General features: G+C 49.0%; 1 protein-coding gene across 1 annotated transcript in view; it reads left to right on the top strand.

The window, feature by feature from the left end:
• Window positions 1-13868, top strand: part of MTMR8 (myotubularin related protein 8) — a 41249-nt gene that overhangs the window by 10274 nt on the left and 17107 nt on the right. Inside the window, exons 5-8 of the mRNA XM_015407175.1 lie at window positions 1187-1315; window positions 5350-5484; window positions 12165-12297; window positions 13427-13536. Coding sequence (XP_015262661.1) covers window positions 1187-1315; window positions 5350-5484; window positions 12165-12297; window positions 13427-13536 — 507 coding nt within the window. The remainder of the gene's footprint in view (window positions 1-1186; window positions 1316-5349; window positions 5485-12164; window positions 12298-13426; window positions 13537-13868) is intronic.

Below are 13868 nucleotides of genomic sequence, written 5' to 3'. Positions count from 1 at the left end.
CCCCCCCGGTTACCTGCTTCTCCTTTGGGGCTGATCATGCCTTGTTCCAGAGTTCCTGCCTGGGGTGCCTGCCTTCCCTTTACTCCTCTCCATCCCCCCCACCCCAGACACTGACTGCCAGTTTGATGCCTGCTGTCAGAGCCCCTGGAGAAATCAGTTCCCAATAACAGTCATTCAGAAGAAGTAAAGTTTATTGAGACATTGGTAGGATCCACACTCATCACGTTCTTTGTTAGAACTGAGGTCAAGCGCACGAAGCCCGCAATTACAGCATAATCAAATAAGACATTAGTGGCCCTTGGCCAATCGCCTCTAAGCTAAAAGCCCGCCAAATTAACGCTCAGATTCCCAGGGGAAAGAGGATACTAAAGTCAGTGCAGGTCTCAAGGTTACACAGCTGCACCAGACACCAGGCAGATAGCGGCCAGAAACGAAAGTATACGTTCCAGTTCACACACACACCCCACCTCTCCATGGCAACCAAGCTCTAGACAGGCGCTTTGGTTGACACCTGCCCTCTACTAGGTCGGATAGGGCCCGTCCTGTCCATTCTGTGGCCCAGAACCCACACTTGACCACATTTCTCCAGAAAGCACTTTGCTGGGGGGGTGTTCTTTGGTGGGTTGTAACTCTAACACCACCACCCCGCAGTCCAATCCACATATAACTTGTGGGGCATGTGGTGTGTGCTGTGGGAGGTGTGCCATGAGTTTGATGCCTTTACCTACTGTGGGAGGGCTTCTAGTGTCCTGGCCCCACTGGTGGACCTCCTGATGGCACTGGTATTTCTGGCCACTGTGTGATACAGAGTGTTGGACTGGATGGGCCTTTGGCCTGATCCAACATTGACGTCTCTTATGTTCTTATGTTCTTACCTCACCTAGGGCCTGTTCTGTATAGTCTTGAACCTGCACCCAGCATCTCCACGAAAAGCACTTTCCTGGGGGTACCTTGTTTCCTGTCCGTAACTTGGACCCCCCCCCCAGTCCAATCTGCATGTAACTTGTGGGGCATGTGCGGGGGCATCCCGGGGAGATGTGCTGTGAGTTTGATGCCTCTAGCTCAAGGTGGTTAAAATTGGCGAGTGCTAAGTTGCAAAGCTGGAATAAATGCTCCAGCAAGTTAATATTGCACCAGTGAATAACTGAAGATGCCATTCCTCTTTCCGGCTGATTGCTTTCCCTAGGTCTGCAGCACGTACCCTCGGGAGCTGGTGGTGCCCAAAGCCGCTACGAGGACGATGGTGCTGGGCAGCTCAAAGTTCAGAAGCCGAGGTCGGATACCAGTGCTTTCCTACTTCTACAAAGAGAATAATGTTAGTCATGCATGTTCTGCTCTTTCTGGGGTTTGTCCGTCTTTGCCAACAGCTCCATGCTTTGGAGTGGGAAACCGGGTATCTCAAACAGGACTTTGTTCCCTCTGTCTCCGTAAAACTGTTCTGGGGACTGATCTGTACACACAGCAGAATGAGGCCATGGACTCCTTAGTCTGTCAAGGGGACTGTGCCAGTTCCGCTTGCAGAAGAGTCGTATTTTTGAATGCCCTTCTTGTGGGGAGCTCTTTTGCCGCGTAGGAACTGGGGCCTTTGCTCAGTCTGAGTTGCTCGGGGCAGCATGCGTGGTTTACTCTACTGTGGAGCCACAGGATGTTCATGGGAAGTGATTCCCCACCCCCACCCCCTTCAGTCTCGGTTGAAGGAGTGAAGCGATCTGTTGCATGGGAGACTCTGCAGACGTTGGGTGTGAAGGCAGCCTCCTCACTACGCAGGCCACAGCCTGCCCAGAGTCACTTCCTGCCGCCAAGTGCTGCAGATATACATACATGCAGGGGTCTGGAGGAACTGGGCCAGACCTAGGCCCTTTTCATGGGTGGCGGAAAGTGCCGTCAAGTCAGAGCCAACTGATGGCGACCCCTGTAGGGTTTTCAAGGCAAGAGTTGTTCAGAGGTCGTTTGCCGTGGCCTGCCAGGGGTGGTTTGCCATTGACGTCCTTGCTGGACTCCCATCCAAGGACTAAACAGCCCTGCTCAGCTGCTGAGATCTGACTAGATCAGGCTAGCGTGGCCCGTCCCGGTCAGACTCTCAGTTTCTTTGCCGTGGCACATTGTGGTGGAAAGGGCTGTCATAGTGGCCGCAGAGGGTTCCCAAGGCATGAAACGTTGAGAGGTGGTTTGTAGAGATGTGAAGGCCCGGAAAAATTCGGGGGGGCAAACCGTTTTTTCCCGTTTTTTTCCTGAAGGCTTTTTTTGTTTTTTTCCGAAAAATTGGAAAAATTGAAAAAAGAAAAGAAATTGATTATGGAACGTTTTGTTTTAACATGATGAATAAAATATTTTAAGACAAGGTGTTCAAATATTTTCCAAATCATATATATGTGTGTGTGTGTGTATATGTGTGTGTGTATGTGTGTGTGTGGGGGGGGGGATTCGGATTATTTTTAATAGGCTGGTTGTGATAATTTCATGCCAAGTAAAAATCTCCATAGTCATATTTTATGTTCCTAAAGTAACAGAATGACTTTCAATCTAGAAAAGACAAAAGAAATGCTAATATAGCATTTTTCTCAATTTTTCCGAAAATTTCCATTTCCCCCCGAAAAAAACTGGAAACAACCCGGGTTTTTTCCCGAGCTTCAAAATTTCCAGAAATTTTACATCTCTAGTGGTTTGCCACTGCCTGCTTCTGCGTGATCTCTCTGGACTTCCTTGGCGGTCTCCCATCCAGATGTTACCCAGGGCTGATTGATGCTGCTTATCTTCTGAGGTCGGATGAGATCAGGCCGGCCTGGCCAGCCAGGTCGAGGCAGGTCTTTTTCATGGGGGATTTTTAACCCACTCTGACTTCTGAAGGCAAGTAGGTTTTTTCAAGCTTCACACACCTTAAGAACCAGGTCCTCTTGCAGGTCATGAATCCTTAATCCAGAATTTCCAAACCCTGTTTTAATGGGTGGGAAGGGATGTTGCCCTTTAGGCATGTGGAACCTTTTAAAAAATAAACCCACTTGCCCGCAAAAGCCAGGGTGGGTTTAAAGAGACCGTACGAAAGGGACCTCATTGTGCCCCGTGGTTGCTGGGGAACTTTCTGGGATCCCTGTGGGTTAAGTAAGCCCCTCCTCCCCCAGTCTGGTGGGAAAATCTGTCTGTCAAGGTTCAAACGGTGCCCCTGGGTGCCATCTTTACAGAGGGTTTGGTGGCAACTGTCAGAACTGAAGGGAAAAAAACTTTTCGGTTTCTTGTAACGGCAAACCTGGGTAAGCCAGGCAGTCTTCAACTAATTTCATTTGACCTTTTTGTAATCTCTGCTTTTTGAGCCAGAAGAAACAGCTTGGGACAAAGCACCTTTTTAAAATCCAATTGCCTGCTGAAGTGGAACTGTTTCTTTTTGTGCAGGGAAAGGCTACAGCTGCTTAATTACTTAAGTCCCTGCCTCTGTGTTGGCCAAGCCTCAAGTACGGGCAAGAGCTTTTCCCAGCTGAGCTTGCTTTCCTGGGAGAAGTTCCCTCGACTGGGCTTTGTTCACTGTTGTACTTATTGGTTCAGCATTACCAAAAGCGTTGGAGAGAAGGATGGTTTAAGTGCGTTGATGGCGACAAAGGTGAGGGTGGGGCGGGGGGGAGTCAGCAATGTCTAGGTGGAGGTAGTGTGTTAATATGTTTGGCATCAGGGTCTCGGCATTGACCCCAAGGAGATGTGTGCCACTCAGACCCCCTCAAAAGCCCTAGCAAAGAGGTGGGTCTGGCAGCAACTCCTGAAGATCTCCAAGAATTTTTTTTTTTAATTTATTTACTTGGGATTTATATCCCGCCCTACCCAAGCGGCCCAGGGCGGCGAACAAGCGGCAAGAAGGGCCCCCCCCTCACCTCTTCGGGGAGCCAGATGGGTTGCTGCATTCTGGGCCAGTTGTTGTTTCTGGGTTGTCTTCAAGGGCAGCCCCACTTTGAGCGTGTTGCAGTAACCCAACCATGTCACATGGCTATCCCCCCACACACACACATGTTTGTGCTACTTCATGCTCCATGTGTTCCCCCGAAAGCTGCTGATGACTCGTACGGCAGGTAGGCAGGAGCACCTCCAGATCTGTGTAGAGATGTAAAATTTCCGGAAATTTTGAAGCTCGGGAAAAAAACCTTTTTTTTTTTTTTTTTAAAAACGGAAATTTTTGGAAAAATTAAAAAAAATCTTAAATGAATACCCTCCCACATGCAAAAACAAAACTGAAACTTTTTTATTTTCTTCTGACAATAGCACCTCCTAAAGGAAGAAATGCATCTTGTTCTTACATTGGAGAGTTCAGTTTGTAACCTAGGACTTGCTTGTCCTCAGTGCACAGAAATTAGATCAATCCGATACCATATATATATATATATATTAGAAATGATTTGGAAAATATTTGAACACTTTGTCTTAAAATATTTTATTCATCATGTTAAAATAAAACGTTCCATAGTCATTTTTTTTCTTTTTTCAATTTTTCCAATTTTTCGGAAAAAACCAAAAAGGCTTCAGGAAAAAAACGGAAAAAACCCATTTTTTCTGGGTTTTTTTCCGGGTTTTTTTCTGGGCCTTCACATCTCTAGATCTGCAAAGGTTTTGGTCCTGAGCAAGTCTTAGTGAACGTTGCACCACAGTTCCACTTGGACCAGCATCCGGCTTTTCACAAATGCCTCCGGGAAGTCCAGAAGCATCTTCTGTTGCTGTCCTCCTAACTTGGTGTTCAGAGAGAAACTGCTGCGGAACCTGTTACGGCCAGTGCTCGCTGATGGACCTCCATAAATTTGCCTAACTGCTTGTTAAAGCTACTTCGTATAATGACCACCACAACCTGTCCCAAAGGTTGTTCATGGGAAGTGAATTCCATAAATCCATTGTGTCCCATGGGAAGAAAGACCTGGATGGCCCAGTCTGGTCGGATCTGATCAGATCTCAGCTGCTAAGCAGGGTCGGTCACGGTTAGTACTTGGATGGGAGACCACCGAGGAATTCTAAAGTCGCTACGCAGAAGCAGGCAAGGGCAAGCGACTGCCGAACATCTCTTGCCTTGAAAACCTTATGGAGCCTCTTTCCACCACTGTCGGTCTTTGCCGAGAACCTTCTCTGTCTCGTTCCAGCCCTGGCATGCATAGGGTTGCCTGGACATCTCCTGTACAGGTACTAAGCAGGTCCAGACCTGCTCAGTTTCAGAAAAGCAGCTGTGTTATATGTCCATTGACCCTCCCCTGTGCCCGTTTGCTTGTCGTTGTGGCACTGTTGCGTTTATGTACAAATGGGCCGTGAAGGGGAGACGTAGATGCGTCAGTAGAGCACTCCGTATCAGAGACCTGTGGCTACACTGTTAACCCTTGTGTCTTTCAGGCAGCGATATGCCGGTGCAGCCAGCCCTTGTCTGGGTTCAGTGCTCGGTGCCTGGAGGATGAACAGCTGCTGCAGGCCATTCGGCAAGCCAACCCTGGGAGTCCGTTCATGTATGTTGTAGACACAAGGCCAAAGGTACCGCTTCACGGGATCTGTGGGCGCTCACCGGGTTCACGTCTCTGGTGCTCCTTCCAAGGGACGGTGACTTCAGTGCTATCAGAGTATGCATTGCATGCATCGGCGTTTATATCTTGCTTTTCTCCCCAGTTGGGACTCAGAAGAGGGGCTTTTGGAACGTTGTTCTCCCCTTCTGCATTTTCGCAGGACAACACCTCTGTGAGGTAGGGCAGGTGGAAAGGTTGTGAGGGTCTCAGGGTCACCCAGTGAGCTTCCATGGCAGAAGAGGGGATTCCAACCCAAGTTGGCCAGGGCTTTAGTCTGCCACGCTTGCTGCTGCACCACACTGGCTCACACCCGCATGGTCTGCCCTTCGTGAGCTCGGTTCTAAGAACGTAGTCGGGAGGGAAGGTCTGACCGGGGCTTCCCTTAATCAGAATGACAGAGACATGCTTGTTGGAAATTAGACTCCTCCAGACATTCACTATAGTCAGTATTTGCTATTCAGTTAGTGTCCTTCTTTGAGGCTGTGCTTCCCTTAATCAGAATGACAGAGACATGCTTGTTGGGATTTAGACTCCTCCAGACATTCACCATAGTCAGTATTTGCTATTCAGTTTGTGTCCTTTTTTGAGGCTGCACTGGCTCAGTGGTTAGGATGCTGAACTGCAGACAAGAAGATCAGTAGTTCAGCAGTTCGAGACGCAAGTGTGCCGCGTGATGGAGTGAGCTCCCGTCTCTGGTCCCAGCTCCTGCCAACCTAGCAGTTCGAAAGCAAGAAATTGCAAGTAGATAAAGAGGTGGGAAGGTAACAGCGTTCCGTGCGCCTTGTCGTCTAGTCATGCTAGCCACATGACCACGGAAATGTCTTTGGACAGCGCTGGCTCTTCAGCTTGGAAATGGAGATGAGCACTACCCCCCTAGAGTCGGATTTGACTGGCTTTTGAGCAAGGGAAACCTTTACCTACTGTCCTTAGGTGACTCTTGTGTACCAAGCTTACATGAGTAATAAGCCCAGACAAAACAATGAGGCTGATTCTACTCAGCACTTAAAATTTTGTTCCAGTAAAGTTTATTTTGAACGTTGCACTCCACCTGCATTGTTTTTAGGATTCTGAACACCCATAGTAGTCGGATTTGACTGGCTTTTGTGCAAGGGGAACCTTTACCTAGTGTCTTTAGGTGACTCTTGTGTACCAAGCTTACACGAGTAATAAGCCCAGACAAAACAATGAGGCTGTTTCTACTCAGCACTTAACATTTTGTTCCAGTAAAGTTTATTTTGAACATTGCACTCCACCTGCATAGTTTTTCTGATTCTGAACACCCACACGTCACATTTGTGTGGTTGCGCTTCCACTAGTGGTGAGGAGGGGTACGAGCTTTGCGAGGTGCTGAAGACCAGCCTGTGGCCATGGGGGGGGGGGCTCATTCGGCTGCCTCTCTGCCTCCCAAGACTGAAATCCAAGGGACCTTTTTGAGCCGGCGGGCACATTTGGAACTCTGGCATGACATAGAATCGTAGAGTGGGAAGGGACCTCCAGGGTCAACTAGTCCAACCCCCTGCACAATGCAGGAGATTCACAAATACCGCCCCCTCCACACCCGTAGTGACTGCTGTTCCACGCCCAGAAGATGACAAAAAAATCTCCAGGATTGCTGCCTGACCCCAAAGTGGCAGTGCATTTTGCTGGGCATGTAAAAAGAGGTCACAAGAAATACTAATCACCAGGGCAGGAACGCACAGGAACGGAGTTCCGGCTGGCTCCTGAGTTGGCCACGCCCAGCAGGAACTCATTAGCATAATAGGCCACACCTAACAACAGACACTCATTAGGATTGGCTATGTTAGGGGTGTGTGGCCTAACATGCAAAGGAGTTCCTGCTACAAAAAAAGCCCTGGGTTTTGACAACAAAGTAAACAGAATAAGAAGCAAAAGATGGGTGTGGTTGGATGACCGCACTTCTGGTAACATGTAGGGTGTGGCCTAATATGCTAATGTGTTTCTGTTGTTGGGTGTGGCCTAATATGCTAATGAGTTCCTGCTGGGCTTTTTCTACAAAAAAAGCCCTGCTAATCACTGATGCAATCCTTCCTGCCCTCCCTCTTGTGATCTGCCCGAGTTCACAGAATCCGCATTGCTGTCAGATGGCCACCTAGCCTCTGTTTGAAAACCTCCAAAGAAGGAGAAGCCCACTACCACCTCCCGAGGAAGCCTGTTCCACTGAGGAACTGCTGTAACTGTCAGGAATTTCTTCCTCATGTTTAGCCGAAAACTCTTCTGATTTAATTTCAACCTGTTGGTTCTGGTCCGACCTTCTGGGTCAACAGAAAAGAACTCTGCACCATCCTCTCTATGACAGCCCTTCAAGTACTTGAAGATGGTTATCCTATCACCTCTCAGTCGTCTCCTCCCCCAGGCTAAGCATACGCAGCTCCTTCAGCCTTTCCTCATAGGACTCGGTCTCCAGACCCCCTTACCATCTCCGTTGCTCTCCTCTGGACACGTCCCAGCTTGTCTGAGCGTAGAACAAAATGGCTGCCACGGGAGGCAGAGCCAGCCGCAAAATGGCTGCCACAGCTTTCTTTCAGTCACATAGTGAAGGTCCTTGTGCTGTGGTGGCCACTGCTGCTGAAGCAATGTTAAAAAAAAAAACCTGCACCGCTAACCAGGTCTGCAGTGGGGGCTGTCAGAAGCTCTGCTGGCTTGTCTGGCTCCACCCACCTTCTAAAAACACTTGAGGGTGTCAGGAGAGGTGCCAGCGGGCACCCGTGGGCACTACACTGGGTGCCCCTGTGCCAGACTTCCTAGGTGTACAGAAGAAAATTAGGCCACGAGGGAGCAGAGGCAGCCTCCAAGTAGCCCAATGAGAACTGAGCATATTTATGGTCCTCTGTGAAAAGCATCGGTGCAAGTCTCCATTCTGACCCTTTGGCTGCTAGGCTGAATCACAGAATCACAGAGTTGGAAGGGACCTCTGGGGTCATCTACTCCAACCCCCTGCACAGTGCAGGAAATTCACAACTACCTCCCCCTCCACACCCGCACTGGTCGTCCTTCCACACCCAGAAAGACAGGCAACTGGCATTTTTCTTATTTCCGTTCAGAGCAGTAAAGAGGAGGGAAGCTGTGGTCAGAGATCTAATTACCCACCCCTCTAATTCTATTCCTTTTCCAGGACTTTTTAAGCTGTGAAGCGATCTGCCCAGATTGTAGTTTAAGTGGTCCTGTCCAGGGGTGGAGATTAATTAGCACAAGAAGAAAAGTGTTTCCTGTGTTCCTACTTGATAACACACACCCTGGCCTCCTCCTAGTGCCAGAACTTTTCATATTCAGGGAGTGGAGTAGTTTATCTGTACCTCCCATGCTCTGCATTTTAAGAGTTCTGGTTGAAACGGGGGTCAGGGGATATGTACCCTCAGGAGGTGCATAATGCTAGGTGGGAATCCTTTGACCCCAGTTTCAACCAGAACTCTTTCCTGTAGAACATGGAGGGAGAGGTGAAATACTCCCCTCCGGGAATACGAAGAGTTTGGCATTCTGATGCTGTACAGCGGGAGGAAAAATCCCCCATCTCTTCTCTCCTTCTTCTTCTTCTTCTTCTTCTTCTTCTTCTTCTTCTTCTTCTTCTTCTTCTTCTTCTTCTTCTTCTTCTTCTTCTTCTTCTTCTTCTTCTTCTTGTATAGGATAAAACAGACAAAAGGTCAGGGTCTGGAATCCCAAAAGAAAGTTCATAATTCACTTTTACCTTCCACATCTTGCATTCCTTCTAGGGAGAAAAGGAAAACTCCCCCTTTTCACAGTTTTCATGGTCGATAAGGATGGAAGAGACCCCTGACGGAGATAAGGTTGCTTAGAGATCACCAGAGTAGGTTTACAGGGGGGTGGCAGTTAAGGGAGGCAGATAACATCTTTAACTTCTCAAGCCAAACTAGGTTCGCAATTCAGAAACCATGATAAGAATCTCAAATCTTACTTGGCAGCGTAACTTTCAAGATACGTATAAAATTCCTTAGCAGGCCCGTCACAAACTCTCAGCCTGGCGTATTTCAAAGGGTTGTTGTTAAAAAATGGCAGAGAAGAGACTGATGTTCTAAGCAACTGTGAGTCCAGCTGGGGAGAAAAGCAGAATATAAGTAAATAAATACATGTTCAGCAACTAGTAAACTTTGTATTTTACTTAGCGGGCACAAGGGTTGTATTCATCCCACTTGTATTCAGCTTTTCCAGCAAGGATCCCAGGAGATTTATTTATTTATTTTATTATTTTCGATTTATAGCCCTCCTTGCCTGCACAGATATGGTATATATGGGTCTAGATGTTATATATCTTGTTTGTACCAGCAAGGCGGGGTATAAATTGGAAGTAAATAAAATAAAATAAATATATGGGTCTCAGTGTTCCCTCTAAGCTGAGTTAGTGTGAGCTAGCTCACAGTTTTTTAGCTTCCGGCTCACCCATTTTTGTCTCAGCTCAGGAAGGATGGCTCCAGAGCAGACTAATTTATACAGTAGCCAAATCGCTCACTCACAACTTTAATGCTAGGAGCTCACAAAGTCGCATTTTTGCTCACAGGACTCCACATCTTAGAGGGAGCATTGGTCTAGATCAATGCTCCCTCAAAGCTGGGGGGTCTTGTGAGCAAAAATTCTACTTTGTGAGCAACCAGCATTAAAGTTGTGAGCGAGCGGTTTGGCTACTGCATCAAATCAGTTTGCTCTGGAGCCCTCCTTCCTGAGCTGAGACAAAAATGGGTGAGCCAGAGGCTAAGAAACTGTGAGCTAGCTCACACTAACTCAGCTTAGAGGGAACACTGGCCTAGACCTCTCTGTACTTTCATCTGCTGTGTAAGGAAGGCTAGGCTGAAGAAGAGCGGCTGGCCAGAGATCACCCAGCGAGGTTCCTTTATGCGTGGGTGATGAGCTGAGGTTTCCTTTGGCCCCATCAGAGGGAGAGTTTTTTTCCTGATGCCAAATGACGAAATGCTGAAGAGCTTATTACTTGTGGGCAGGAGGGGAGTTCTTGGAGTTAGGGGTGTGCGATTTTTCCCCTCTGTATTTTTTGGTTCAGGTCTATTGGACCCCAAAATTTGGAGGGATTCCTGGAAAAAAACCCGATCCCAGTATGGGTAAAGTATTTGGATCTGGGATTTTTCAGAAGTCCTGAATTTTCTCAGGTCCAATAGACCTGAACTGGAAAATACGGAGGGGAAAAAAAATAGTGGTAAAGCAGCAAAAGAACAGCTGAGAGGCGGCTCAGCCGGGGCTCTTTTGGGCAGTCCCTTTAAATCAGACTCTGTCCCAAAGAGCCTGCAAAGCAACTGATCCTGTGGGGAGAACTCTTGCTGCGGGTTCAGCTGGGGCTCTCTTGGGCATTTTGAATTGCCCCTGAGAGCCCCAGTGGAGCCGGAGGGGAGAGTTCTCAGCTTGCAGGCTCTTTTGAGCCGTCCAGTTTAAATTGGACAGCCCAAAAGAGTCCCAGCAGAGCCGGCGGGGAAAGTTGTCCCTGCGGGATCAGCTGCCTTGCAGGCTCCTTTGGGCAGTCTGGTTTAAGCCGAGTGGTCCCTCCCTCCCCGGCTCAGCTGTTTTGCAGGCTATCTTCTGCAGTCCCTTTAAACAACCCCTGTTTAAAGGGACCGCAGAAGAAAGCTTGAAAACAGCTGAGTGGTGGGAACAATCTGCTCCAGCCCCTCAGCTGTTTTTCAGGGTTTGCTGGTAATTCCCAAATATATCTGGGGGGAGGGTTTCGGGGGGGGGTTCTCCTGAGAAGTCCCAGATACATTTGGGATACCTTATCGGTATTTTTCAGGTATGTTTTCAGATCAGGTAGATCCAAATGCACACCCCTACTTGGAGTGTTTCTCTTTTGCTGTTTTCTGAAAAGGTTGCATTTCTGGTAGCCCCGAGCTGTCAATGAAAACCCCGGGCCCTTTTTGTTTCTTTTCACTTGGTCGGGTCCCACAGGTCTGTTCTGCTACCGGAGCTGTTTTTCTGCAGCAGAAGGTGTGTTCCCTTGATGCAAGGCGCTTGGAAGAGGGACTTGCATCAGGGAAGAACCATTTCCCCTGCACGATGCACCTGTGCCGGCAGAACAGATCCATCCTGTGGACTGCCACATCCTGCATTCTTTATTGTAAAGACGGGCATCACTGGGCAGGGAGAATAAGCTGCTTTTGGTGGACACGTGAAGCCGCCTTACCCTTGGTCCATCAAAGTCAGTACTGTCTACTCCGCATGTGGCAATGTGGCTGTCCAGGGACCCCAGGATGGTATATATGGTATATATCAATCCTCCCTCTAAGCTGTGGGGTCTTGTGAGCCCACAATTTTCCCTCTAAGCTGTGGGGTCTTGTGAGCCCTCCTGCCCACAATCCTCCCTCTAAGCTGTGGGACCTCAGGCGGAGGTCTTTCTTATCATCTACTGCCTGGTCCTTTTACTGGAGTTGCTGGGGATTGTGCCTGGGGCCTTCTGCATGCCAAGCAGATGCTCTGCAACTGAGCCACGACCACCACCCCCCATGCTGGTAACTGTGCAGCTTGTGTGACGTCTGGTTGTATCCTTAGAATTTGCAACTCATATGTGAGAGACCGTAGAAAAGGTACCATTTTTATCTGCACTTCCCAAATAGTGCTGTTGAACCTCTCAGCGTTGTCAGGAACGGGCCGTTACTCATGTTTGCCCTTTAATCCTTCCAGTTGAATGCCATGGCCAACCGAGCCGCCGGGAAGGGTTACGAGAACGTAGACAATTACGACAACATCCGTTTTAAATTCATTGGCATCGAAAACATCCATGTCATGAGGAGTAGCCTGCAGAAGCTCTTGGAAGGTACGTTTGGCTTTGTTTGACGGCTGGCCGCTTTCTCGTGGTCACCACCTGTTGGTCTCATCTGCTGTAGAATGAGCCAGTTCCGTAGACTCAAGTCTGTGTGCTCTGGGGGCGTGGGAGAGGGCAGGAGATTAGGAGAGTCAATAGCAGCCGTGTTCTTTGCTTGCTCAAGCGGTTTGAATTGTCAGCTGGTATTAAGCACGGGTAGGGGAGAACTGCCCCGACCTGAATGGCCCAGGATAGCCTGATCTCATCAGATTTCTGAAGCTAAGCAGGGTCGACCCTGGTCATCATTTGGATGGGAGACCACCAAGGAAGTCCAGGGAAAGGCCGTGGCAGACGACTTCCGTTAGTCTGTTGCTCTGAAAATCCTAGGGGTCACCAAAGGCTGCCACTTGACAGCTACCAGTGCCATCAGGAGGTCCACCAGGGAAAGGCCGTGGCAGACGACTTCTGTTAGTCTGTTGCTCTGAAAATCCTATGGGTCACCAAAGGCTGCAACTTGACAGCCCTTCACATACACACACAGAGAGGAACGAACTAGTTAAGGAAGGGACGTCTGCTTTTACTGTGAAGAGAGGCCAAGGTTGGGGAAAGCACACTAGATAATAAACACAACCCAAAGAAGAAATAATACCGCTGCAGAATTTGGGGTAGCCTTTCTAGATCCGAAATGGCCAAGTTCTTCAGCCTGGGGAAAAGAAAAACCCTTCTTGGCTAAGCCGCCTGGAGGTGGATCCCTCCCCGCCTGTGACGTTCGAGGGCAGGCAGGGCGAAGGAATGGCCTCTCTGTGTCTCCCTCCGAGGTTCCTTCCGAGTCGGAGCTGCACCTTGCTTGGTGCTCTGCTGTCTGTGAGGGTACCTTGGAGGGTGCCCTGTGTGAAGTCACAGGGTCCTCCTAGAAGTCACCTTCAGAGTTCAAGCCATGGCACTTCTCGAAGACATACATTTCATGAACTGTTCGGCAAAGGTGTAGAGCCAAAATGCTCAGAAATATCTCTGTGGTAGTCTGCGTTCCTGACCATGAGGCTCAAGGTGGGTGAGGTGAGTCTTTTAGGAGAGGGGGGGCCGAGCCGAGGCACCTCTTCGGCCCCTTCAAGTCTCCCCTCTTCTGCTTCTGTCCCTTCAGGGTGCGAAACCAAATCTCCTTCCATGAGCGACTTCCTTACTGGCCTGGAGAGCTCCGGCTGGTTGCGACACATCAAAGCGGTGATGGACGCTGGCGTCTTCCTTGCCAAGGTAAACGTCCAAAAATGTGCATTGCCAGCGAGGTGGTGGATGTGTTTCCAGGAATTGTGTTGCTTGGGATGGGGCTTTAATGTGTGCTAGGAACGCAGCATAGCCATAAGTTTTCTTTCTCTCGTAGGAAGCTGATTTCTTATTGAATAGAGGGCCAGTGTGGTGTAGTGAACATAAGAACATAAGAGACGCCAATGTTGGATCCGGCCAAAGGCCCATCCAGTCCAACACTCTGCGTCACACAGTGGCCAGAAATACCAGGGGCCATCAGGAGGTCCACCAGTGGGGCCAGGACATTAGAAGCCCTCCCACTGTTGACCCCCCCCCCCAAG

This window comes from Gekko japonicus, unplaced genomic scaffold (assembly GCF_001447785.1).
Source record: "Gekko japonicus isolate JY-2015 unplaced genomic scaffold, Gekko_japonicus_V1.1 scaffold4377, whole genome shotgun sequence".
NCBI lineage: Eukaryota > Metazoa > Chordata > Lepidosauria > Squamata > Gekkonidae > Gekko > Gekko japonicus.
This window is presented reverse-complemented; position numbering and strand designations above follow the sequence as displayed.